General features: G+C 43.9%; 2 protein-coding genes and 1 long non-coding RNA gene across 7 annotated transcripts in view; 1 reads left to right on the forward strand and 2 right to left on the reverse strand.

Moving 5' to 3' along the window:
- The window catches only part of LIMS2 (LIM zinc finger domain containing 2), a 32,034-nt gene extending 29,001 nt beyond the window's left edge, over nt 1–3,033 (forward strand). For both annotated transcript variants that reach the window (XM_081864079.1, XM_081864078.1), the window contains exons 8-10: nt 5–53; nt 201–276; nt 1,471–3,033. In XM_081864079.1, the coding sequence (XP_081720205.1) occupies nt 5–53; nt 201–276; nt 1,471–1,618 (273 nt within the window). In that variant the 3' untranslated portion in view covers nt 1,619–3,033. The remainder of the gene's footprint in view (nt 1–4; nt 54–200; nt 277–1,470) is intronic.
- Nucleotides 2,540–5,919, reverse strand: LOC309343019. The gene is made up of 2 exons (XR_014157074.1): nt 3,386–5,919; nt 2,540–3,018 (listed from the first exon to the last, which is right to left on the reverse strand). It is a non-coding gene; the product is annotated as an uncharacterized lncRNA (long non-coding RNA).
- A 1,265-nt stretch (nt 5,920–7,184) lies between these two features.
- MYO7B (myosin VIIB) overlaps nt 7,185–26,829 on the reverse strand; it is a 59,427-nt gene continuing 39,782 nt past the window's right edge. For all 4 annotated transcript variants that reach the window (XM_081864044.1, XM_081864046.1, XM_081864045.1 and 1 more), the window contains 19 exons: nt 26,191–26,418; nt 25,725–25,892; nt 24,202–24,319; nt 23,976–24,102; nt 22,775–22,944; nt 21,215–21,438; nt 20,188–20,315; nt 18,922–19,079; nt 18,410–18,563; nt 17,943–18,098; nt 16,981–17,086; nt 15,403–15,516; nt 14,653–14,740; nt 13,423–13,529; nt 11,946–12,131; nt 11,216–11,332; nt 10,656–10,739; nt 9,967–10,086; nt 7,185–8,030 (listed from right to left, as the gene is read on the reverse strand). In XM_081864044.1, coding sequence (XP_081720170.1) covers nt 7,941–8,030; nt 9,967–10,086; nt 10,656–10,739; nt 11,216–11,332; nt 11,946–12,131; nt 13,423–13,529; nt 14,653–14,740; nt 15,403–15,516; nt 16,981–17,086; nt 17,943–18,098; nt 18,410–18,563; nt 18,922–19,079; nt 20,188–20,315; nt 21,215–21,438; nt 22,775–22,944; nt 23,976–24,102; nt 24,202–24,319; nt 25,725–25,892; nt 26,191–26,418 — 2,643 coding nt within the window. In that variant the 3' untranslated portion in view covers nt 7,185–7,940. The remainder of the gene's footprint in view (nt 8,031–9,966; nt 10,087–10,655; nt 10,740–11,215; nt 11,333–11,945; nt 12,132–13,422; nt 13,530–14,652; nt 14,741–15,402; nt 15,517–16,980; nt 17,087–17,942; nt 18,099–18,409; nt 18,564–18,921; nt 19,080–20,187; nt 20,316–21,214; nt 21,439–22,774; nt 22,945–23,975; nt 24,103–24,201; nt 24,320–25,724; nt 25,893–26,190; nt 26,419–26,829) is intronic.

The raw sequence follows: 26,829 nt of genomic DNA on the forward strand, positions 1-26,829 counted from the left end.
ACAGCTCTTTGGAGATGTCTGCTATAACTGCAGCCATGTGATTGAGGGGGATGGTAAGTTTAAGCCTGTTTGTCAATGCAGCTGTTGCAGCCCTGCACGGACAAGGCCTCAGTGATTGATTTCCCCCCACATCTGTCCTTGCTCAATTTGGTACAGTTCTGCAGTTTGATAACCCACCCTTGTTTGATATTTTCCACTAGTGGTCTCTGCTCTCAACAAGGCTTGGTGTGTGAACTGCTTCGCTTGTTCCACCTGCAACATCAAACTCACACTGAAGTAAGTGGCAAGCAAAGGCTATTCTGGTGGGGGAAGGTAACATGACTCAGGGAGTTCCTGCAGCCTGGCAGTGTTACATTATGGTCAGAGTAACTGGCTCAAGTTTGGCAAGAGAAGCATGTAAATCTTAGGAGACACTCCTTGAAATCACTGAGAAAATATGTATACAAGTATACACTCAAACAAGTATTCCATCACCAGCAAGTAGTTTGACATTTCTTTTTGGGACCAGATAGTCCAGACTGCCACTCCTTATCTTGCAGTGTTCCTATGCTAGTCCTGTTACATTTGCAACTAATGTCTGATGGGAACAGTGCCATAATTACTTTCAAGGAGGGGACATGTTATGTCAACTTGCAAGGTGCAGGGCTCATTCATGAGATTTGCTTTCAGATAGTCACTTAAGCCTGCCAGTAGGGTCACTGTATGCATACCTGTAAGCAAATCTTCTATCAAGATAGGCTTTATTCCATTGTGTCGATTGGCTGGCCATGGCACTTGCTCACTACCCAATCTGCTTGTATTTTGATTTCCCAGTTTGTTGATTGACATGACAGGCCGGAGCTTGCTCCACCAGCAAATTTTGTTTTAGAAGAAGTGCCTTTCCCCCCGCCCCAAGCCTGCTGCTTGAAGTAGCAGGCTGGAGCAAGTATGTAAGAAGATCTAGTCACAATTGAGCACACTTACCTGGAATTTCAAGCACTGAGTTTATGAGACATATTCATTTTATTAAAAGATGTGAAAAATGCAAGAGAAAGAAGCAAGCGTCAAGCCGATACCCTTTCAGAAATCATGAAAAGTCCACACATTTTGATCCTAGCCTTCTTCCGGAGCAGTCATGTTTTCTTTCTTTCTTCAGAGAAAGCTCTGATTGGGATCCTTTGTATCTCAGACAGAGAACAGAAATGGAGAAGGGAAGCAGTCTGCATCCAGTACCTGGCAGGCAGTGGCTCCCCAGCCTCACTGGCAAATATATTTCTTTGTTTTACCCTTTTAAACCTGAGATGCTGAACACTGGACATGAGATCTTCTGCTTGCATAGTTCTAACTCATTCATTTGGAACAGATTTTATATTGGCAAGTTTTTTTTTTAAAAAATGAAAGGAATGTATACCACCTACCTTACTCACTTAGATGTTAAGCCTCACATGACTTCCTAACTGAAAATTAAATCCTTCTGTATTTCTTTGAAAGGAATAAGTTTGTGGAATTTGACATGAAGCCAGTGTGCAAGAAGTGCTATGAGAAATTCCCTTTGGAGCTGAAGAAGAGGCTGAAGAAGCTGTCTGAGTTGGCCTCCAAGAAAACTCACCCAAAAGCTCTGGACTTAAACTCTGCTTAAACAGGTCTGTACCCTCTGCTGACTGTGTGCACCCTCACCAGCTACAATCTGCCTCAGCTACTGATCACAAAAGGAACTTTTGAAAATGGTTTCAAGGACTCAAGACAAACAAAAGCTCACCAGTTATATCTTGCACTCTGAATGTTTATTCTGCTCAGGTATAGTGTGTGCAGAGGCTGTCCTCCAGAAGAGAATGGTGGCAATATGCAATAATGCACTATGATTTTTCCTTTTGTATAAGTTGTGTATCGTGTTCTCTCACTATTTGCCCATTTTGTTTTGAGATTCAGGCTCATGTTACACACTTACTTGAATTCTTCTGTCTTCTTCCCCCTTCTCTCTCTCTCTTAGCCTGGCCACACTGCAAGTGGGAACACAGGAAGGTTGGGTAGAAAAAGACTACTTAACCCTTTTCTTCCAAAAACAGCACAAAAACGCTTTTTTTCATTTAACATGCCTCTTGAACATTCTCTTAAATTGCAATGGACTAATCAAAACCAAGTAATAATTTTCCTTGCAATTGTTAGTTAACTCATTTTAATAGTTTGACATTATTTAGTATAAGCCTGCATTGTTTTTATTAGCTGGCTGACCTTTCCTGCTGTAGTAGCTAAGCTGCATAGGCCAGGATTCCATAATATAGAATCTGGATGGACCAAAGTGGCTGAACTGTAAGCCTATCATTTTTGAAAGAGACTGTTCTTGGTGCCTGCATTTTTGAGATTTCTGAGCGTTTAGACTAGGCTTCCTCAGCCTCAGCCCTCCAGATATTTTTTTGGCCTACAACTCCCATGATCCCTAACTAACAGGACCAGTGGTCAGGAATGATGGGAACTGTAGTCTCAAAACATCTGTAGGGCCGAGGTTGAGGAAGCCTGGTTTAGGCCTCTCCTTCTCCATATTAGCGAACACTCTTCTTTTGTCTGTTGTGACAAAGTGTAAGTAAATCCCTGGAGTCTTAACCCAAACGTAGTCTTCCTACAATGTACATTCATTTCAGTGTTAGTTGTAAAGCAATCCTCTTAATGGTCTCTCTCTGAAGCTGGAACTATTTATTACCTCAGCAAAATACATATTCTAGCATGCATCTGAAAACAGCTGTGTGTGCTTAATCCTTTTCTCCCAGCCACTTTTCTGTCATTTCCAGTCTTGGAGCTCAGGGTATGTGCCAGAGGAGAGGGATGGTATGGTGCAGGGAGGGAGAGGTTGCTGGGTATGGGGAAAGTGGCAGACAGTGGAAGTATGAAGCAGTCCTCCACCTGCCAGTTCTTCACTGTGTGCTCCTTCCCACCCTATCATTAGCAGTACCAGACCATGTGGGTTTGGGAGCCCTGTGTTTCTCCATAATTTTGTCATTTCAACCTAAGTTCTCCTCAAATTACACCATAGTATTTGCTTTCCTGTAATAGGAAGATGGGACGCGGGTGGCGCTGTGGGTAAAACCTCAGCGCCTAGGACTTGCCGATCGCATGGTCGGCGGTTCGAATCCCCGCGGCGGGGTGTGCTCCCGTTGCTCGGTCCCAGCGCCTGCCAACCTAGCAGTTCGAAAGCAACCCCGGGTGCAAGTAGATAAATAGGGACCGCTTACCAGTGGGAAGGTAAACGGCGTTCCGTGTGCTGCGCTGGCTTGCCAGATGCAGCTTGTCACGCTGGCCACGTGACCCGGAAGTGTCTGTGGACAGCGCTGGCTCCCAGCCTATAGAGTGAGATGAGCGCACAACCCTAGAGTCTGTCAAGACTGGCCCGTACGGGCAGGGGTACCTTTACCTTTAATAGGAAGATAAACACTAGCACAGAACAAGACTGTTTAATATAGAAAAGCATAAATCTTACTTATTTCCTGCTATAACAATGTAAGTTAAGAATCATGTATTGCTTCTACTGATGGGAAAGGACTGGTTTTTCTATCCTCTTCTCCCAAACTAGTCCCTAAATACCATTATTTATCTGCTACTTACTTACTAGCACTTAGTTTGTATTGTCACAACTAATAGCACAAGAGGATTGCCTATCTCTTGATTTGAGACTATCCTCCAAGCACAAATATAGAGAAACATGTTTCACAATGTAGGACATAATTTTTATTCAGGTCTCTAGGATAAGTACTCCTGAATTTGGACTCTCACTGAATTGGTTGTCAGTCTCATACAGAGCCCTCTATGTGCTCCATTTAAAATGGGACACATGTATACATGCTGTCATATTTAAATGGAGTTAAACACAGAACTTTGATTCTATGTGGTTTGCCCACAACAGTGAAATGAAAGCGATATCCCTTGTGAGTGGAGAAGTTGTGTTGAGAACATTGTGGTTCCCATTCTTACTAAGGCAGTGATTGCTATGGCAGACTGCACTGCTGTAGGAACAAAGCACAGGTTCTACTGTCAAGAAGTCAAAACACAATTCATGCAGAATCTTCCTCTGCAACATGCCTAGACATAGGTGCCAATTCCCTGGGGCTCTGGCTGCCAGAGCACCCACAAAATTCCCCATGAAGGGGCTGGACACACACAAATTTTAGGGCCAGGGCCATGCATGCTGCATGGCACCCACGACCCCAAGTATCCATGGTTGAAGGGCCAAGCTGGCACTCCTGTACCTAGAGAACACAATTCTTATGCCTTAGAACAATGCTGGTTATGCCTTAAAATTGCATATATGTGACTAGTGGAGATTCATCTTTGAAAGTAAGTAAAGCAATATAGATTGATGATACGGATTCCTGATCCAGCAAGTGATATGGATCTGCTTTAACCATTTTAATGTAGTGCTCCATAGAAAAACAGATTTTATTATACTATTCTTCCTAATACAAATATGCCAAGACTGGGTGCCATATCAGATAGGTTTTCAGGCCAGCTTTAACAGTGTAAGAAATCAGTGCTATCCTTTCAAAATGAAATGTAAGGCAAATACATTAAAACATGAAATTTGTGATGAATGGAAATGTCCTGTTAAAGATGGATTAGGGAGAGATATTTGAAATGCCGTAGCTCAAATTAATCTTAGGAGACCTTCAGGAAAGTAATCACTGTGGTACAAATCTCCAGAGTTATCTAATATGAAGTATCAATTGTTTGTCACAATGTTCATCTTCCAAATACATAATCTGTCCGTTGAAAAAGAAACAAAATTGATTGGCCGGGAAATAATTTACTTTTATTGGGGTAAGTAAATGGCTGTTTCAGGGCAGCCTAGTAAGAGTGATTAGCAGAGCTGAACCAAACCAGAAGCCTGAGTTTGTAAATATTTTGTGCCCCTTGAAAAAGGACCCCATCTTTGGGTTAAAATGGTGTACGTGTTGAGGTGGCGAGCAAGATTGAACTTCTACAATGAAGTACTATGAAAAAGAAAGTATTGGCTGGATGTGCAATGCAATGAGCATCCAGCAGTGAGTGTTGTCTGCTGGAATGTGTATTTGGGTGTGTACTGGAATGTGTAAGTCCAATATGAGTTCTTGTGTGACTCTAGCTCGATTGAATCTTCAGTGGGAGGGCACTACAGTCTCATTTGCTCTCACTGTTGTCACCACAGAGTCTAATCAGACTGATTCCATGAAGACATATTGTTCACAATGTGGTTTCTCATTGCCACTCACTTGGTGAATGAAGGAAGAAGCTGCCTTGTTTAAAAATGGCACAGAAGCAGCTCATCAGGGGAACCAGGGCTGTGAGCAAGCATGAAAAATGCCATGTAAAGGCCAAGCATTTACGCAGAGATGCTGTTGTGCAATGGTGTTATCAAATGTGTATATTTCTTATTAAAATAAGTAATGGGGGGGGGGGAGTAAGGGTGGAGTTGCTTTTTTGCAACTGTTGAAAGCACATTTTACATCTTAACTATAAACAAGTATTACAGTTTGTTACAGCTTTATTGACCAGTCTATGACAAGCGACTTTTGCTCCATCAAGGCAATCTGAAAGTGCCAAAATTATAGGTAAATAGCAATTTAATTCATATTACGTATATTATCCTTCCAGTAATTGCACTGAATGTAGATTTAACTGCTTAAAATATATTGTTATAATGATATAGTTTTTGTATTAACATATTTTATATCACTTGCTACTAAAAATGATTCATTTTGTATAAGATCCCATTCATACAATAATGCATGGCATCACACTTTTATAAGACCTACGTAGTTTCCTGCCAGTATTTTGCTCCAGGATCTTGTAATTTCACTAGCAAAAGGGTACATCCTGATGATTAAAATAGTGTATTCCTCCATTTTACCATATACTCTTGAAATGACAACTCACTGCTATAGATCTTTTAACTCTTCACAGTAAAAATTATTTTAAAACTGCACATCTTGGATTGCTTTTATTTGGTGCAAGAACTTGCTGCAGTAAGTTCTTGCAAAAATGTGCAAATGTTATTGAAATGTCATTAAGACGTCTAAGTAATGTAATAGTAAAGGTATAGCATTGTAACCTGCTCTGGCCAACAGGTGTTCTACTGTAGTTACTGGACCATTTGTTTGGTCCTGATGTATTTACCAAATATTCAGCACAATATGGTTAAATGCCTGCCAGCTTTCACTAGTAAGGAAATGAAAGAAATGCTTTACGTTATATTATATATTCCAGAGTGTAATGTTGCATCTTTCTTCTGCAATGTGCAAATGCACATATTTACTTCTAATGTAATGCCCCATAGCTGTGAGACCCTTATTGTTAGAGGATTCCAGCTTTATTGTGGTGTCCAGTTACTTGTGAATACAGTGGTGCCTCGCAAGACGAAAAGAATCGTTCCGCGATTCTCTTCGTCTAGCGGTTTTTTTGTCTTGCGAAGCAAGCCCATTGACAGCTTAGTGGATTAGCACTATTAGTGGTCTAGCGGCTTTTAGCGATCAGCTGAGAGGCGGCTTATCAGCGGATCAGCTGTTAAGTGGCTTAGCGCTTAGGAAAAGGGCGGAAAAAAACCCGCGGGAAGTCACAAGATTTTTTCGTCTTGCGAAGCAACCCCATACAGAAATTCGTTTAGCGAAGCGCCTCCAAAATGGAAAACCCTTTCGTCTAGTGGGTTTTCCGTCTTGCGAGGCATTCGTCTTGCGGGGCACCACTGTAATCAGTTTCTGTGACAAAATATAGTTCCAGCCCCAGGCCACTGTGTGGAGAAAGAGTAGCTCTCAAGAATACAGAAGCTGGTCATTTCCTTTAACTAAAGCAGAATGATGATTTTACTGCTTAATGTATTTCACTGGAATTACAGCTGTTGTGCAGGAAGGATTCTTTGACCCAAGCTGTAGCCTTAAGCATTTTGACAACAGAGGACTGAAGTAAGCTGTTCAAGAGTTTGATTTATTCTTAGATATACATTTCTATAAGAAAGTTGACAATATCACTCCTATTCCTTTGCAATTCTCTTTAGAAAGTGGAAACAATTTGGCTGTTACCATTAACAGAAAGCAGACACCCAAAATATTTTAAATCAAAAACTTCAAATTGAATTTACACGAAGAATTCAAAAATACAGTACAATCTTGACCCCAGGAAAGCATTCCCTGCCAGCAATGGATGCTGTGCATGGAATGTATGGATGTTCTTTTAGTCTTATGTATGGATGTTCTTTTTCAAAGGTCAAGTACTCTGAAAGGTGTGGCACTCATTTAGCTGCACAAAGTTACTGAAGCTCTAATCACCCAATACCCAAGCAGGAAAAAACCTTCATTGCAAAACTGTGCACCTTCTCCTAAGTCTTTGTTCAAGACTAACTATTGTGACTACTTTGGCAAATGACAGGGGGAAGCCAACAGTAGTCTTTCCTCATCTGCTGAAAATGTGAGGACACTAAAGGCAGCTTCACTGCTGAAACTGACAGAACACAATCCTACACATGCATCCTAGCAGACAGCAGAAGCATGTTTCTTAAGCTAAGGCAACAGTCACGGAGTAGACCGACTCTTCACATCATGAAGATGCTGCTTCCATTCATTTGTAGTACTTCTCCACGACTTAAAAGGTAACAGCCACCTTTTGCCATGTGTGCTGCAGGTTTGTGCTGATGCCTGGCATTCCTGTCCCTGCTCAATAGGAAAAGATGGCATAATCTAGTACAGGATATACTTCCAGAAAAGCAGGGGGAATGACAGCTAGCCTTGTTGAAATCAATGAGTCATAAAATGTTTTAAGCTGTAGTTAGTTTATAAACAAATACGTTTTTGCTACAACAGCAGCTTTTGGTTCACTCCCCTAGGGTCAAGAAGAGGTAAAACTAGAGAATGCGCTAACAAATGTAAAGCTAAAAATGAATTCCTTCCAATATTTGACATATTTTCAGTTTGGCACAGCCTGTGAATGATGGTCTCTGCACATCCTTAGGCAGGGAGATGCGAATCCTTCTGTTTGTTTGCAGCGTTCAATAACAAGTTCACATATGAGGTCAACAGGTCATCCATTTTATATCCCTGAAGGAAAAATAAAAGACATTTAATGACCTACCCTGGAAAGAGCAAGACAGACATGAGATCCTTTAGCAGTCGTGGAATGTTTCACAATAGTAGACCAGCCAGTTAAGATAAGCAGCATTGTGTTGCTACTCCTGCAAATACTGTTGGCTTAAGATATTAACACTGCTAAGCAGTGTACAAAAAACTTATGTTTTCCTCTGATAAAATTGGAATCTGGTGGTTTGTGGAAAAGCAACATAAAATATCATAAGTCACAGGAGATGGGTTCTAAACTGGTTATAAAACATTAATTGGGCATTTCAAGGGTGAGGTAAATGATGCCCTTCACAACTAATTTGGTGACTGCACAAGTAGTCATAAGGATGGAAATTTATCTATCAGAATGTCCTGGTTGATCATGAGACAAAGAAAGCCACTTTAAAAATAAATTAAAAGTTAATAATGGTTGCTGATATATACATCTTTTTCAAAAAACTGTCTATCTGTCAAAGTAGTTTGAGGCATTTTAATTTAAAACACAAAACATTTCTCTGTGTATGCGTTTTCCCTTTTGATTTAGAAGGTTGACACTATGGCACAGCTGTGGGAGCTTTGACTCCACAGGAATTGAATCTTCTACCCCATATACCTTTTGTAGTAATATGGCATGTGCCTGAGTTCCCAAAACCACAAATATGCACATAATACAAGCCAGTTCTGTTTCCTCCACAATCCAAGCCCGTTGCAATTACCGTATGTTTCACTCTGTAGGACGCACCTTGTTTTATGGGGGAGAACAAGGAAAAAAAATCTCCCCCTCTCTACCCAGCACCCTTTCAGCGAAGCGGCAGGAGGCACTGCGCAGAGAGGGGGAGATTCCCCCCCCCCTGTTCTCCCCCTCTAAAACAAGATGCCATTCAAGGTGTGTTCAGTCACCTTCAGGCGACTACCTTGGAAGCCTGGAGAGCGAGAGGGGTCAGTGCGCACCGACCTCGCTTGCGCTCTCCAGGCTTCAGTGAAGGCAACCCGAAGCCTCCAGAGTGCTGTGGGAGTTCCCGCTGCGCTCCAGAGGCTTTGGGTTCCTTTCGACCTGCTCTTGGGGGCTGGTGGGGGGAAGCCCACCGCCAGCCCCAAAGAGCAGGTCAGGGAGCAGCAGAAAGGCAAGCACCCTTCCCGCAGCTTCGTGGGGCTGCAGTCCCGCCCCCCCCCCAAAGAAGAAAGAAGCCAAGACAGCGAGCAGGATGCATCCCGCTCTCTGTCTTGGCTTCTGCCATAGCCGCATGCAACCTTTCCAGCCGGGAGAGGCAGAACGGGGCTATGGCTTCTTTAGCCCCGCGCAACCTCTCCAGCAGGGAGAGGCTGCGCATGGCTATGGCAATACCCCCACCTCCTGCAAAAGCCCACAGGAGCCGCACACCCTTTAAAGAGCGTGCGGCTCCTGTGGGCTTTTCTACGAGGAGAGAGAAGAGACTGACTGGCTGCATCAGTCCCTTCTCCCTCCTGAGAAAAAGCCTGCAAGAGCCACGTGGAGCTTGTGTGCAGCTTTCAGGGCTTTTCCTGCCTGCCTCCCCCCTGCATTCATTCCATAGGTTGCACACACATTTCCCCTTCATTTTTGGAGGAGGAAAAGTGCATCCTATAGAGCGAAAAATACGGTACATCTTTCTGCTGTTTAACACACACACACCCTGTCGTCTCAAAATAATAGGACACAAATATCTAAGGCAAGAAGAGACTTCATCTGTTTCAGGATTTTCCCCCAACTACCCAAGGCAGAACTATTACTCAGGTTTGAGAAAAGTGGAGCAATGTGTAAATATTTGAAATAGCTCTTGGTGACATTTACTCAGTGCGCCATTAGAGGAAGGAGAAAAAGGGTTAACCAGTAATTACCAGGTCCTTCCTTCCTTAGTGGATGGTCTTGAGCAAATCTGAAATCATAAGCTTTTCTTACCAGGGAAGTCTCACAAAGGATCCGGCTCCCTCGTACCAGGTTCCCTATGGTCATGTGGAAATATGTGCTGCCACTGCTCCAGTTGGAGATTTTAGTGAAAGGGTAAACTGTCAAGATCTCCTGCAATTTAAAATCAAAATAAATGCTACATGTAAGTTTTATTAGAACGAACAACTCAGGTATTTCTCTACAAAAAGAGACATGTGGCACATCTGGTTTTCCAGGAAGCAGTTCTGTGCTGATGCCTCATCAGATTATCTTCTGCGCCAATCCCTATTGATCTTAAATAGCACTTCTGACCATAGAATAGAAGCCAAGCTTCTGTTTATCTGCTGTCTGGCAATGTTGCCTGAAGGATCCTTCCAAGAAGATACCACCTGAGTTTCTCCTTCCTGGGTGTGCAGGTCTCATGTTTATCCCTTCTTCATAAAATTGTTTTTATTTCCCTTAATACTTAAGGGAATACTAGATAAATGTCTGAGGCGGAAAACTAAATTCTGTTGGCCAATGTACAGTTCTGCTTCTGTTGAAGAAAAGTACATTTCCTGCTGGAATCCACAGCTCTCATCACATCTCCCTATGCCTTTACCTTAAACGGTTTTTTGAATGAAACTTATGGCATAGCTCAGTGTGTGTGTACCTTTTCCAATGGGTAGGTATGCTGTCAAGTATCAAAATATGACTCTTACCTTAGACTTCATATGTATTAGAGAGACACCTTGTTTGTTGATAGCAATCAATACAATGTCAGGGATATTTGGCTCCGAGGTTTGCTAGTAAAGAAGAAGAAAAAATGAGTGATAGCTGTTGAACTATTTTAAATCACCAGCTGTCAGTGTCCTCTTATTTGCACAAGAATCTAAAGAATTATCAGTCAAAATGTATGTAACAATAAGAAAATCAAGTGTGTGTGTGTCATGGGAATACCGCACGCTGCAAATAATGAATGTCCTTACAAACACTCAGTGCCTTACTCCTCCCATATTTGGCTTCAGACACATGGGAGCTATTTGGAACTGGGAACCAGCTAAGGGAGAAATGGTTAAGCTTCATCTCCTCCTCCAATTTCACCCCACTCCCAAAGTGGCTTTTCTTCAGAACGGAGGTGGCATCAATGCAGAGGACGCCACATCACAGGAATGGGCCCTCAAGAGCTTAAAAGAAGCAGGACAATAGAAGAAGCTTCTACTCTGCAGAAAGCAGCTTTCCAAATGGAGGCACACATAAAAACAGCACCTTTGAAACTCACCTTCACTTCGAAGAAGGCTGAGCCAAATGTTGGCCAACGATGTATGTACTTCAAGAAGGCAATCTTGGCCTCGTCCACAGTCTTCTGTTCATGTTTGCTGGCGGCAGAAGTAATATTCTGCACAAAAATACACACGGGTCAAAACGGAGGGGCATCTTTCTCTCACAGTAATGAGTCTCAAGTAATTGCTCCCAGGTATGAAGAATGCAAAACTTATCTAATGCTCCTTGTTACATAAATTTATTTACTGAAGCAGCTCTCCACCCTTGGTTTAGAATGATAGAAAACACCCATCCTTTGGGTCTTCAGGTTTGAGTGAGTTAAAAATCCAAATAAAGTAAGTACAGCATGATGCCTGCCATTTTTAAAGAGTTTTAGCAACTGTGGTGACTTCAGAGGGTCTCTGAAAGGACTGCCATCAGTAGGAAGCTTTGTGGACAGCAAAATTGGTTTTATTTGCTCATAAACTGGGAGGGGGTACTATTGAGGCATGATCAGTAGCCACAGGGTGGTTCCAACCCAAACAAAAGCCAGGACAAATATAAATTTATGACACTCTAGAGTTCTCAAACCTTCAACCCTCAGGGCCTACTTGAAAAAGTTACTGAGGCCACCAAAAACAAAATGGCAGTGCAGGAACACAGTCAGTGGCAAATGGAGGCAGAGGGCAGGCCCACTGATGGGCCCCAGCCCACTGTTCAAGAAGCAACAATCAAATGATTCTTCTTACCCGTTTCCACTCCTCTGGAGATGCTGTTCGGATCATGTTCTCAGGCACTAGTTCCTTCAATATTTTGGGAATTGCTGCAAATTGCATCCGATCATTGTTATAGTTAACCTTGAAAATCAGCCCAGCTAATTGGATGGCATCCTCTTTTGAGCACTTGTGATATCCGCGTAGATACTTTGGTTGCTCCTGAAAGATACAATTGAAGACACATTGATCTGTTAACCCTACTCTCTGCAATGTGTGTGTGCGCGTGCGTGCTTGAGAGAGAATGAGTGATTGTGCTTTGCTTTTGGTTTCAGGGTAGGCACTGTATTTGTCCCTGTAAAATTAAAGCAAGGAACTTAGAGTGAGGGAAAGCATTAAAACATCTAAATTTTAAACCTGGGCCCAAGAGACCACACTCAGTGCTTTATAACATTTACTGGTTTGATGATGAGACATTTTCCAGGAATTGTAAATAACCACTGTCCACAAATTGTGTGAATCTTCATCTCATATCAATTCTCCAGAAATCTGTATGACTCAGAGAAACCACAGTGGGTTCTGCAAGGACAGTCCTTAGTACATTCTATCTGCTCTGGGCATTGGACTTGCAGCCATTCCTATCCAGCAACAAGAGGGAAATGATTACAGGAGAATCCCAGATATCTCCAAGATTAATCTCACCTGTGTATTCCAAAAGATCTACCTCCTTCAAACCAAGTAACCCATCAGTTCCTTTACCTTTTAGTATGATGAATTGCCTTCAACAAAACCACTTGCCAAGGTAATCGTGCAGCCCTCCCTGCTCTGGAAAGTTAATGAAGTGATAAAGAACCTTTGAAGTTTTACTATTGTTTGGGACAGTTAAGCTCAATTTCAAAAGGTGGAGAGACAAAGGAAGCATCTTTAGGAGAATTCTTCCTTAGGCATCTTATCTATGCTAATCAATTAAGCAAGCAGAGAAACCAGATCAAACATACATTGGGGTGGAATTCAACTAGAAACTGGAAATTAATGATCATTACTAAAATAGGTCTTCATTTCAATGGGTCTACTCTGAATAAAACTTAGTTGAATACCACCCATAGAGCTTGATTCCTTCCACCTGCAGCCCCTGAAGTTGCTGCTTTGCCCTGCTGCATCTGCCGCTGGTAGAGAACCATCACCACCATCAGTGCTGATTTGGGGAAAGATTGGATTGATTTTGGGTGAAATCTCCCTCCCCCCCAGATAGTGTGAAATTTTGAGTGCTCTGCAAGCTCTCCCCAAATGGATATGATTCTGCTGATGGCGGTGGTGGGGCAGGTGGGGCACCCATAGGCATGCTGCCTGCAGGGCCTCTGCCGCTTGTGTGTTGTGGTGGGACAGGACTTCACAGTTGGCTAGTAGAAACTAGGACTTTACTATCAAAACTGGCCATGATTTGTAGACCTCTCATCATTATTGTTATCGTTACTGTCAGTGGCATGCTATAAATATCAACCCTGTTAATTACCTGATGATAATGAAAGATGCAGTCAGCCTTCAAGTCCTTCCCAGGAGTCACATTCAACCATAACTTTCTCATGAAATACACCTGGTAATTCACAGTGGTGGGAGCCACTAGGAAAACAGTGTTATTTACATTTAAATGGGGAAGAAATCTCGTAACACTCATTTATATAGCCTGATTATGCATAAGTATTTTTTTATGCTTCACATTACTCTCAAGAAAGCCAGGTGCCAAAAATATTAGCCCACCCAACAATGAAACTGAATCCAAATTTAGAAGTTGGCATATAAGCAAATTTAGAAGTTGGCATATACAACAAACGAAGACAACATGGACTCAAAATTTAGCCTTAAGTGAAAGACTAAGGAGAAATTGTGAAAATAATTGGCTTTTAAAAAAGAAGAGCATTTTCTTCTCCTGCTTCAGATAAGAAGCAGTCAGTATAAAGTATGAAGGTACAATAGGGTTATGCTGATGAGCAACAAGATTTAGCTGAAATGGAGTGTACTTTTCCAGAACAGTTTGTTCCCACAAAAATCCCCCCCTCCTTTTATCAGTCTCTGAACTGGGGGCAAAATGTTTCCATCCTTCACAGTGACAACTGCCACTTTAAAAGAGGTCACCGTGTGCAGTACAGTCTTCCCTGAAGCTGCAATGTTTGCACAGATGGAATGATTGAAGAGCACAATGCCAAATTCCACCCAATGTGCTTAGGGAAGTTGTAGAATTGTGATCCTCAAACGTTTTAAAAAAGAGGATGGATAAGCATCTGAGGGATACATTAATACATTGAGCAAGTCCTGCTTTACCTGAAAGATTTAAACTGAATAGCAATGCTCAAGGTTGTCGGCAAACACACTAAGAGTTTTAGGTTTGTTCAGGAAATGGAATTGTGCTGTCTCCTTTGAGGATGTGGGGGCTTATGATATCTTATCTGGCAATGAACAAATTTCAAAGTGGGACAAGCAGTTGCCAGATCCACCAACTAATGTGGCAAATGAAAATTATTCAGTTATTTAGTGTCTGGACTCATTCCACTATTTTTAAATGAGCCTTTTTGTCAAGCTGAGCCAGCTAATTCATGCCACCAGGTGTAGACACAGAACACACACCAGAGAGCAATGATTAATTATGGCAATAAAATGGGTTGCTTCCTGAACTCTTCCTGTTTCCTAATACCAGAGCTGTCCCTGGTAAACAAACACCCAAGAAGCCATCCACCCATTTCCATACCCTCTCTGCTCGGCCTGTTCTTCCGCGTCCAATCAGTCACCTGTCTCAAAGAGTCAAAGAAGTAATCTGCTTCATTCTGGCTGATCACCTAAGAAAGAAAAGATGAATGAGAGGGGAGTTTGCACAAAGAATCAGTTCAATCCCATAGTTCCCGTTGCAGTAACTGCAGTAGCTTATGGAATTAAACACAAATGATGCTGGCATGTGTTACACCATGGGTCTTATTAAACAGGTACAGTAACCCCGCAACTTACAAACATTTAACTTGTGTGCATTCAGCTTTGTGTGATAAATAAAAAGGGGGTGGAAAGGGGCAGCATCAGATTTAGGACTATGAGGGTGGTTCCAATGCACAAGGCGCCAAGCCAAGGGTGTGCAAAATTGAGAAGATCCATTTGGGGGTGCCAAATTTTGGCCTTGCAAAGTGTGCCATAATGCAGGTTTGCCAAAGTCCACTCCTGAAAGGGCAGGGTTCTGGGGGAAATGACTTTGGCAATCCCACCTGCCAGTGAATGTGTTTTTGAGTATACACAATTTTGGCTTTAGGTGCGATTCCTGGAATGTAAACCCTGCATAAGTTGCAGGTTTCCCGTATGAAGGAAAGAAATTAAGCAAAAAAAGCATTATTCTTTAACCCAGAAAAACAAGTTGAAGCATGCATTATTAGCACACAGAGCTCACAGTGGCTATGTGACCAAAAGGGCCCATCAAAGACACTCGCTTTATATGGCTGCCCTCTCTGCCAATTACCTTGTCTGCAGTCTTGACAAAGAGGCTGAATCCTTCCCAGGAACTCAGTTCCATCTGGCTGGCGATAGTCTCACACAGAGTCCGTACTTTTGTGTTTGTCCCTACCACAAATGCCTGGAACATAACAGTGGAGGGACCAAAGTGAGTAGACTGGAAGGAAAGGGAACGGAGGACAACTTGCATGATGCACACAAACCGCTAAGAGCGGGCATCTGCCTCCTTGGCTCCAAGCTGCACTAGAACCCAGTGAAGGAAAACATGCAAGTCCATGCTGAGAGGCAACACCTCTCTCTATGTCCACTGGATGCTGAAGGCAAACTTGAGGAACTGGCTGTCACTGAAACCCAGTTTCTGAGATCTTCTCAAGGGCATCTGGTTAGCCACTGTTGTCAACAATCCTGACATTATTGTTATTAGCGTTTATTGTCTCCTTTTGTGTCCATAGCATTTTGTTTAAATACATATTTTTAAATCTTGCAAATATAAGAAAAAGAAAAGCAACATAGACAGCTCACATTAAAAATAACCCATCAATCCTGATTTAAGCATATATATTAATATAAGCAGCCCCAGTGGCGGAGCTTCATGCTCCGGCACCGGGGGGGGGGGCAGAGAGCAGGCGGGGGCAGGGCTGGTGCGCATTGTGGGGGCGTGGCACGCCGCCTGTGGGGGCATGGCGCTCAGCGCAGGCGGGGGGGCAGCTGTGATGACACCCCACCAGGATCGTGCTGCCAGGGGCGATGCGCTCACCCTGCACTTCTCTTCTTCCGCCAGTGAGCAGCCCATGTGTTCAGACAGATGCCTGAATGAGTGGCCATGCCAGTTATGAAACATTATTAAGGAATGGTACCTGAATTTGCTAATACGAACAGTAAGCCCACAACCTATACTCATTTAGCTTGAGCATATTCAGCTTTATGCACCTGACAAGGGTGAAAAAGGGGCCGGGTTCCAGGAAAAATAACCTTGGCAACCCTCCCACCATTGACCCAAATGGGTTTTGATGATAATGCGATTTTAGCTTTAGGTGTGATTCCCCAAAATGTAACCCCCATGCAAGGTGCGGGCTTACTGTATTCATTCCCCTGCCTTCCATGTCCCCTTTTTCTGCAGTATCAAGTCTATTAGATTGTATGTAACTGTACAATATGGGACGCAGGTGGCGCTGTGGGTTAAACCAGAGAGCCTAGGACTTGCCGATCAGAAGGTTGGTGGTTCGAATCCCCGTGACAGGGTGAGCTCCCGTTGCTCGGTCCCTGCTCCTGCCCACCTAGCAGTTTGAAAGCACGTCAAAGTGCAAGTAGATAACTAGGTACCGCTCTGGCAGGAAGGTAAACGACATTTCCGTGCGCTGCTCTGGTTCGCCAGAAGTGGCTTAGTCATGCTGGCCACATGACCCAGAAGCTGTACACCGGCTCCCTTGGCCAATAAAGCAAGATGAGCGCCGCAACCCCAGAGTCAGTCACGACTTTACCTAATGGTCAGGGGCCCCTTTACCTTTACCTTTAACTGTACAATACAAAGAACAACCTTCCAATATATTTAACAGATACGGGTAGATCGCAGAGTTGGCCTCACCTGCTCTGTATCATTTGGAAAGTAAACCTTGTGGGAAATCTTTGTGATATTCTTCTGGATCGCCTCCACTTCCACGCTGTGTGGGGCCCACTTCCGACAGCCACTCCTGGAAAATAGCAATGCAGGTAGAAATCTCAGAGGTGGGGATTTGCTCATGGGCAGCTGCCATCCGTCTATTGCAACTCAGCCTTATGCCAAGTCTGAAAATTGGTCCACCTTGTTCAATCCTGTCTACCCTGACTGGCAATGGCTCTCCAAGGTTTCAGGCAGAGAATTTTTCCCAGCTCTACCTGGAGATGCTGGAGAATCTGGAGACCTTTACATGCAAAACAAGAGCTCTGCTACTGAGCCAGGGCCATTCCTCAAGTTAAGCCACTAAACAGCTATTAAGAGAGCAGGAAACAGAGGCTTCTGATGGAAGAGTAACAGCTACCCTGACATGAATTTTTGTGCTCATAGATGGCTCCTCTCTTACCCCAAGTTCCTCCTCCTACTAAGGACTGCACCCTAAGACAGGCACAGGGCTCTGAGGCACCTGTTGCTTCAAATATAGGATTTGTGATGAGGCTTCAGCTGAGGAACCAAACCGTCATAGAAACCACAGGGCTCTCATTCCTTAAATGTAATTATTTTGAATCTAAAATGAACCCCACTAAAGCAAGAGCCCTCCGGCATCACCTGCTATTCAGAGGGAGCTGCCTGTGAGTTCTGCAGAAAGGAGAAATGTGTGTATGTCTTGAGCACACCTGCATTATGCCCACATCTGTCATGCTATCAATCTCTCCTGGCATGGAAGGAAGGTTAGTCCCTTTCAATTTCTTTTGCACATTAGCTTACATGTTGCAGATGCTTTACTGTATATGTTTTACATTTCCTGCCACCTTGTACAAGGTGGGACTCTGCTGTTACCTTAGGGACAGAGGACACAAAACCTTCTCAAAGGATTGATAAAGCCTCTGTACCTCATCACCCTTTGCATCCTACGCCTGCAGTCCACAGCCAGGTTCTCTTTCAGACGAGTCTCCATAAATTTCTGAGCGTGACTCAGCAGGGATTTACTAGGAGGGAAAAGGCCTGTGCAGAGCCAGAGTAATTGCCAACCACTGTTCAGGCTGTACCTGTAGTTTTGAGGGAAATAATAATAATTACTTAGAAACGTTAATATATTTTATTTACTTAACCCAACAGTTCTTGAGACTTAGGAAACTATCCATCCAAGCTGGCTTCTTTGTGACCCACCCCCTCCATTGTTACCATAGGGGTGGAAATGGCTTCCACTGCTGGATTTGGAGATTCTGGCAGCCAGATACCCCTGAAGTGCTAAAAGCTCAGTAAGTTCTTTTTCTGACAATGACCAAGAAATACGGTACATTGATATAAAAAAGAACTGTCCTGTAAGAGATGGTTGGAAAGGTCTGGCCCTTGGTACCTGTTGGTGTTCTCTGTCAGCTGCTTCATGATCTGACAGTAGATCTCATCGCGCAGAACTTCCTCCTGAATTGCCACTACAAATATCTGGTCAGTGAGCTCCACAGGGGACCTCTCCTGCTTTGAGGGGTAGTCTCCCATGTATCTCATGATAGGTGAGCAAAGAGGTAAGGAAAAGTTTGCAGAGATGATGTGCAATTTCAAGCACCTCTCCTTTTTCAGAGAACTCCTAGTGACTGAGACCTCCGGTGACAATTAGGCTGTGCTGCCTAGCAAAAGCAATTAACAGGTCACCTTACCAATTAGCACTGCCTTCTGTGACTTCTCTTTTGGGGGTGTGAATGCTATGAACCCCTCCATCATAGGCTCAGATTGTATATAGTATGAACCATTTATCATAAGGACACCACAGTCTCTGCTGTGCCTCATTTCCAAAGGAAGCATGAACCCTGGAATATGGCACCACTTGGAAATTGGGGTGGTATGCAACCCTATCACCAGCATAAAGGATATCAATGAAGGACTGGCAAGCAAAGTCCCAGAGGTCAGAGTTGGTGCACACCTTCTTCAGCAAAGGCTGTTTTAGCGGTTCCCTAGAGTGAGCCCATAGGTGAGTCCGCCCACGGGACTTGTGTAAGACCGCCTTGCTGATGGACTCCTTTTCAGGAACTCTGGGAAAACAAAAGAACATTTTCTCAAAGCACTGCCATTTGGACTTAACATTTGCTTGGGATAGGATAAAAAATGTAACAGAGAAAATCTATCTGGACAGGTATAACCTGGCTGCAGTATTCTTTGCTCTGGTAAGCTCAAGCTTGGATTGCTGTAGTGCAGTACATGGGGCTGCCTTTTAAGACTGTTTGGAAATTGCAGCTTGTGCAGAATGAAGCCACTCAATTGCTGGCAGGTTCAAAGCAATGCACTTGCACCACAATTTTGCTTCTCCCCCTCCCAGTAAGCAGGGGTAATACACCTGCGAAAAAGCTAGGATTATGGCTGTACCCTGCCTGGCATGGAGCCAACCTAAAATTCCCTGCACCTGCTAACATTTACCAGTACTTAACAGGTCACCCTCTAGCACAGAGGTGGGGGACTGGACCCGGCCAATGGGCCAGGGCCCCCCCCCACACTCTTGACAGCGCCATCTGCTGAACAAGGGAGTTCCTGATAGGCAACTCCCTAGTGCAGTTGATCCCAGCAGCGCTTCCTATTGGCACCAATCAACTGAAGAGTATTAAGAGTGACCTCTGCTTGCCTTGGAACAGTTGGGAGTGCATGTTGAGCTCATGAATGTTCCTATGCAGCCACACCTGATGACACATATGGCTTAAGGGGGGCATAGAGAAACAGCATCACAGGCCAAATTATGACCCTTGCAGGAGCTAACTAGACCCAAGGGGAGGAGGTTTCCACTGTTTCTCTTACACTTCTGAAGATTAGGCCCCTTTTTTCTATGTTGCCAAATGAAGATTGGTGCCAACTCTGATTTGCATTTGAATATGGGGAAAATCCTGGCTGGAACAGTATCTCAGTGCCCATCAGCAGAGGAGTGGTTGACCTTCACTGTGTCCTCTGCTTCACTGCAGATAAGGAACAGCAAGAGGAGTCACCACAAGAGTCATTTCCATCACATGGAAGATGGAGTGGAATGCAATAACTAAAACAGGTTTAAGCGCAATAACATGCAACTGTTGGTTGAAAAAGCAGCATGACTTTCAGGAAGTAAGAGGCTCTGGGAGAAACTGAATAGGAAGCTGCAAGGCACAGGAATAGATATACCTGAAGTGCTCGTAGGAGAATTCTTCCAGAGTATATGGCTTCACTTTTGCTTCTTCTTCCTCATGCTCCTCTGTGCGAGAATTCAGTGACGCCAACCTCCGTTGTTCAGGCGACATCATCAGCAGGCTCTGAAAAGACACAGCCCCTTGAAGGCTACAGGCTCCTTGCCAAGATGTCAGACACCGACCACCCGTGCTGATGCTTCAGGAAAGATTTGTGGGCAGGATACTCATTTCCTGCCAGGTCTGCTTACAGACACTTCTTCAGAGCAAGGAAGGATTACCAGGGCTGCCAACATTTCCCTTAATGAGGGGAATAGTTCCAAAAGAATTCCCACAGGGACAAGCATTGCATTAGAAGAGGCCCCAAGAGAGCACAATGTCAAATCCAGAAATCAAGTCAATGTATAACTGGAACTACTGTTGCTGCTTCGATGTACTTGAAACTTGCATGAAACTGCTAATTGAAACAAATACTGTACTCAAAACAGAGAACGATGTTAAAAATGCAATTTAAATTACTTCAATAATAATTACAGTCCACAACAGATCAAAAGTTCTCCTTTATGGAGGAATAACTTCCAATGTTCTGGTCTCAGTTTTAGTTTTAATAAGCATGTGAAAATTCTGAGCATGCTCTGCTAAAGATTTAGGAATTCAAGAGGAAGCCTGATTTCTACTCAAGCTCTAAAACAGGATCAGAGTTAGCTTTGACAATTTCCCCAAGGCTCCAGCAAGCCCTTGTTCAGTACTGCTATTTTCTTCCATTCGTCTGAAACACTCTCTACGGATTTTTTTGTGGGTTTCAGCATGTTACCTTAATAGAGGTCATATCCATGCCATACATTTAATGCACATGGCTCCCCTGAAGAATCCTGCAAACTGTAGTTTACAGAACTACAATTCCCAGCACCCTTAGCAACCTACAGTTCCCAGGACTCTTTTTGAAAGCGGAATATGTGCTTTAAAAATATGCTGATGATGTGAGCAGAGAGGGGATGGAAGCCATTTATCCTGGGTATCCTTACCAGTAATTGACTAGAAGGTTTCGTAACGGTGGGGATGACGTAGATTGCATCTTGTGACACAAGCCCAGATTTACCAGTTCGCTCATTCTGAGCATAGATCCAGCCTTGGCTTCCTTCCAGTCTTCTGCCACGGGCATGCATCCTGCCTTGGCTTTTTTCTAGTCCTCTGTCCTTGGCTAAAATCAGCAAATCCCCCTTCTTAAAGGCCAGAATTGTGGAGTCATCTGGGAAGCAAAAAAAGAGAGAACTGCAGTAATGCTGTCCAGCCATTGCACATCAGAGAAAATCGGGGGGGGGGGTGTTTTCAGAGTTAGATCAAGCCATGAGTCCTCAGACTTTCTCACAAGACCGGTTATGCTGGATCAGTTATGCACCCATTTTGTGCAAATATTGATATCTGAGTTTGTATCAGGGGGGCCACTTTCTAGAAGCTGAGCCCTTTTGGTCCCCCTGTGATATTTTTTGGAGGGGGCCAAGTGTGGAGCTGAGCACAGTGCAGCTTCAATAGCCAGCTCCTCCTTCTCCTCCTCCTCCTGCCACAGAGGGTAAGGAGCTGCTGGCCATGGAAGACATGCTGCTGACATGTTCCTCTGTGCCCCCAGGTCCTTTGATGTTGGCCCCTCATTCTCCATCAGAAGCTGGTACCTCTGGTTTGTATCAAGCATGTGACAAGTGGGCCATGAGAGTAACTTGCCATGAAATGAACAGCAAATCACATTTGTTTATCTTGTGAACTGCCTGAGATCTTCGGGTGAAGGGTGGTATATAAATTTAACAATAAATAAATAAGGAAGATGTATGTCAAATTGTGTTTTGTGCTCATAAGGCTGTGTACACATCCTGCTCCAAAGAATCCTCTAGACTATAGCTTTGTGTGCCTTAAACTACAATTTCCTGCACTCTTACCAAGAATCCTAGGGTTATTTTTGGGGTGGGGTGGGGTGTGTGCTTTAAATGTGTGGTGTGTACAGTTTCCCTTCTTTCCCAATCTTGTTTTTACCTCAGTGACCTGTCTAGTTTTTGCTCCATTCTTTTACTACATCATTACCTGTTTCTGCTCATGTTTCCCACTGACAATTTCTCATGCCACCTCAGGGGATGTAGGAGATTTGTGACTGGATCTCTCAACACTTTCCACTTAAGAGTATTTCTTAGAATCAAGTGGTATTTAATTGTGTTTAATAAATCAAGAACATGTTTTTCCTTAAAAGAAGGTGGAGAAGCTGAAGCATTTGAACTCAGACTGCAGGAAAGGCAAGGAAAATTTTCCCTCAGTTCTTCCAATAGCAAAAGTCCATCTTCATCAAGAGCTGGGTGTAAAGCTAGGCGATTTGCTGTTTACGAGCCAGGAAAACAGTTCAATGACATCTTTCACTAAGAGGGGACAAATGATGCACACAAGTTTGGATGGGACCACACCAGCAGCTGATGGGAAAGTCATAATCTGCACCTGACATCTATCAGCAGAGAGAGAAGCCCAAACCAGCCCTCCATTGGACACACTGATTCAGTGTAACCTGACCCTTGGAAACCTCTCCATCTCAAAGCACCCTAAGTTACCTTGCTGCTTGTTTTCTTGCATTGCCACAGCATACTGTGACCTCTCTTTCAGTCCTTGCAGAAACATAACCACCAGCTCAGCAATGACAACGCTGTTGGCCGATGTCAAGACAAACTCTTCAGCACGCAAGGTGTTGAGGGTGCAACTTTGTCCGAACGCCTTGACTGCCCTGTGAAACACAGAAGTAATTTGTTAAAGAGAAGATGGCTCCGGAAGCTGCAGGAAAGCAAAGCTCTACATCTACCTACAGCCTTCAGAATAAGAGTTCAAATGTCCTCAGATCCATTAATTCAAAGACACAGTAGAGTCTCTTAACATGGATCAAAAAGCAAGGGGTGGGAAGGATGAGACCTGATCATTTCCAAAGCTGGAGCAGAATCAGCAACTCCTAGAGGGAGGTCAAATTTGTACATTCAGCCCTTCCATGTCTCCTTACAGAGACATCTTATCCTGCAAGGCTCATTCTCAAACAAAGGGGGAACAGGAAACACAGTGCTGTAAGGGATAGTGAGATGATATAAGATTTCATACTCTGAGTAAACAGAACTCCACACCTGCTCCTTGAAAAAGAGGATGCTTTTTAAAACTTTGGGGAAGGGCCATAGTTCAGCAGCAGAGTCTGGTAGGACTAGGAAAGAACACTCACTGAAATCTTGGGAGAGCTACTGCTAAGCCACTGCAGGCAGTACTGAGCTAGGTGGACCAGTGATCTGGCTCAGTGTAAGGCAGCTTCCTGCATAAAACCTCCCCCGGCATAATTGCCGAGAAAGGAAGACAGAGGAATCAAATGTGGCCAACGATATGAAGAGGAGGTAGGAGCTGAGCACCCTTTGGTTTCTTGAGAGTTCCAAGAAGAGACTCTGCTGCTCTGCTGTGAGGGAGCACTCAGTCATGTCACCTGCCTCACTGCAATAGTCCCAGTGGACTGCCAGCCCCTGCATGGTGTTTTTGAACCCCAAGTTCACAATCCCACTGACAATGGAAGACTTCCAGCACTGTCTCCCACTCAGTTCTTGACCTTTCCTTGCATGGTCAATAAGGGATTATTTCTCAAGCTTCCTACGATCAGAATGTGCACTTATTCCAAAGTTTCCCAAGAGGGTCGTGCGATGATGAAATGCATTTCAAATATTGTGCAGAATGTCGGTGAGGATGCAGTACCTACACTCTCTTGGGCCCACGGTGTCCCAGCAGACTTACCTGTTTGTGTGGATGCCAGTGATTTCTGGGAAAGACAGGTCTAGAAGTCTCTTTTCTGACTCATCTAGGAAGCAGATCCCTTTCCAATTAATTGCCACTATGAAATGGTTCTTGGGCAGACTTGGCCCTGTAAACACAATTTTTAAAAAGGTAGTGTGGCGATTTTTCTTACCTCAGATGTTCCTCCCCTCTGTACCCTCACCCACACAGAAGGGGTTGACATTACCTGAAAATTTGGTGACCTCAAAGAATCTAGAAAAGAGCAGAGGCCACTGAAAGCGGGCAAAATCCACCAGCTGCTCCTTCACGTTCTGAGGGGAAAGTCGGTCCTGGGTATAAGGGGCCTGCAACATAGAGATGGAGAGGTGACTAAGTCTGCTCCCTTCCAGATTTCCCTTCAGTGACAGCCATCTCTCTTCTGCGTCTATGCAGACTTTTATGGGGAAAACCCTCAAAACTCTATTCAAGCCCACAGATTTAGAAATACTTTAAAATCCTTTGAAGTGGCAGAGCTATCTTTAAATACCTCCAAGCTGCCAAAGGCTAGATATGAGCTGTCTCCTTTTGACTTAGCAACAGCTGCAGCCACATATACAAATAAGACTGCAATTCCCTTGGGAAAACAGGTACTGATGATGCATTTCTGCTCTCAAGAGGAATTGCAGATGTGCAGGAACGTGGATATTTCCATGGGCATGCATGTCATCACTGCTCTTAGAGACTCTGGGATACTTGACCGCCTGATCATGGAATGTGGACCGAGTGTAGATTCTCAAGCGGACCCATGTCCAATCCATATTTCAGCCTGGAAGGTATGGATCAAGTGAGTCCAGTTTGGAATTCATGTTTGCTGAATTCCTCCAAATGCTCTGCAATGCATAGGCGATACAGGGGATTTCCTGGTGAACATCCACCGAGGATAAAATACTGAAAGACGACAGTCAGTTCTCCCCAAGTGTTTCAAAGACTGTTCACATCAGCTGCTATTGCCACCAACGCAGAGGGGGAAGGGCAAAGGGAAAGAGATAGGCTGCAGGAGAACAGAAGAGGTAAGTGGGAAATCAGCAGCAGCAGCAGCAGCGAATGCTCAGTGAAGTGAAAGAAACAGGGTGCACCATTAGCAATCCATCACCCCTGTCAGGCCCATACACAATTTGTCAACTTGTTGAAACCTCTCAATTGTCATAAATTCATTCAGTGGGATACCCTGCTCAATCCTCCTTAGTAAACCATAGGGGGCAAATATATTGGTCCTCTTTTCCTCTGCCACATTCCTCTAGGACACTTATTTTTTGTTCCAGAAGAAAGCACAGAAGGACAAATGCATTACAGTGGTGCCCCGCAAGACGAACGCATCGCAAGACGGAAAACCCGCTAGACGAAAGGGTTTTCCGTTTTGGAGGCGCTTCGCAAAACAAATTTCCCTATGGGCTTGCTTCGCAAGACGAAAATGTCTTGCGAGTTCCTGCGGGGTTTCCCCCCTTCCCCCCCCCCTTTTTCTAAGCAGCTAAGCCACTTATCAGCTGATCCGCTAAGCTGATAAGCCGCTAAAAGCTGCTAAACCGCTAATAGCACTAATCCGCTAAGCTGTCAATGGGCTTGCTTCGCAAGACGAAAAAACTGCTATACGAAGAGACTCACGGAACGGATTAATTTCGTCTTGCGAGGCACCACTGTATAAAACAAAGGTATGTAAGACAGAAGCTATGGGTTATGTTAGTCCTAGTATGTACCCCTGGGTGTTCTTACCTTAGCGTGAGCATATGTGATGAGGCTCACCCACTTCTCCTTGGATTTAGACTTCAGCAGCTTTGCTGGGATACACTCCTGGAGCATGTTTTGAACCAACTCATTTTGGATGGACTCTCCAAACTGGACGTAGCAATATTTGGCTCCTATCTCCACCAAGTCCTCTTCCTATGACAATTAATCAGGTTGATTTGCTAGAAGAGGCTTTAACCTAATGTCAGTCATTGCCCAGACTAGACAAATTAGATATTCATCTTCTCCCAAGCAGGTTTGATCCAGAGGTTTGCATAGCACACATATACAGAAGAATGAATTGCACTAATGGCATTGAATAGAATATTGAAACAGTAAGGAAAGATCCATTTTGTCAAAGAAATGCCACTGGGAAGACTGATTATGTATACCCAAATCAATCCATTTCCCAAAGTGCCTTTGGACTCCATGTATTAGTGAATTAAAAACTCACCTTCTCACAGCGGTATTCTCCATATCGAATGCCACGGATGATTTGATGGTAGATGAGCTCAGTGCTGACAGGATCTTCCTTAGAGTTGTGCCAGGGAGTGAAGACCTCTTTCCTGAAGTACAGACGCCAGGGAGTGTGTCGTTCGTGGCCACCCTTCTCCTTTTCCATTTGTTCACACTGGGAAATGGCATCCATTATGTGTTCCCGTTCGCCACCAAGCGACCAAGCCTAACAACATCAACATCACCCATTTCAGAGATAAATGAGGTTGTTTTCCTTAATGGATAGTCTAATAATCTCGGGAAAATGCCCCCAAGTCATCTCATGTAAAGGGATAAGTTGTGAGTGAAAATTACACAGTAAGTTATATTTCACCAGGATAATTAATTAGCAGCATGGTGTAAGGCAGCCTTCTCCCCATATGCCCAGACCCTACAATCACCATCTGATACCCTTCCTCCTGCGCCTCCTGCACAAGAGGTACAGAAGGTGGCCTTTTCTGAGGTGGCTTGTGGAATGCTGTCCCCAGGGAGGTTTGCCTGGCACCTTCATTATACAGTGGTACCTCAGGTTAAGAACTTAATTTGTTCCAGAGGTTCGTTCTTAACCTGAAACAGTTCTTAACCTGAGGTACCACTT

This window comes from Podarcis erhardii, assembly GCF_964252035.2.
Source record: "Podarcis erhardii genome assembly, chromosome: 5".
NCBI classification, from domain to species: Eukaryota; Metazoa; Chordata; class Lepidosauria; order Squamata; family Lacertidae; genus Podarcis; species Podarcis erhardii.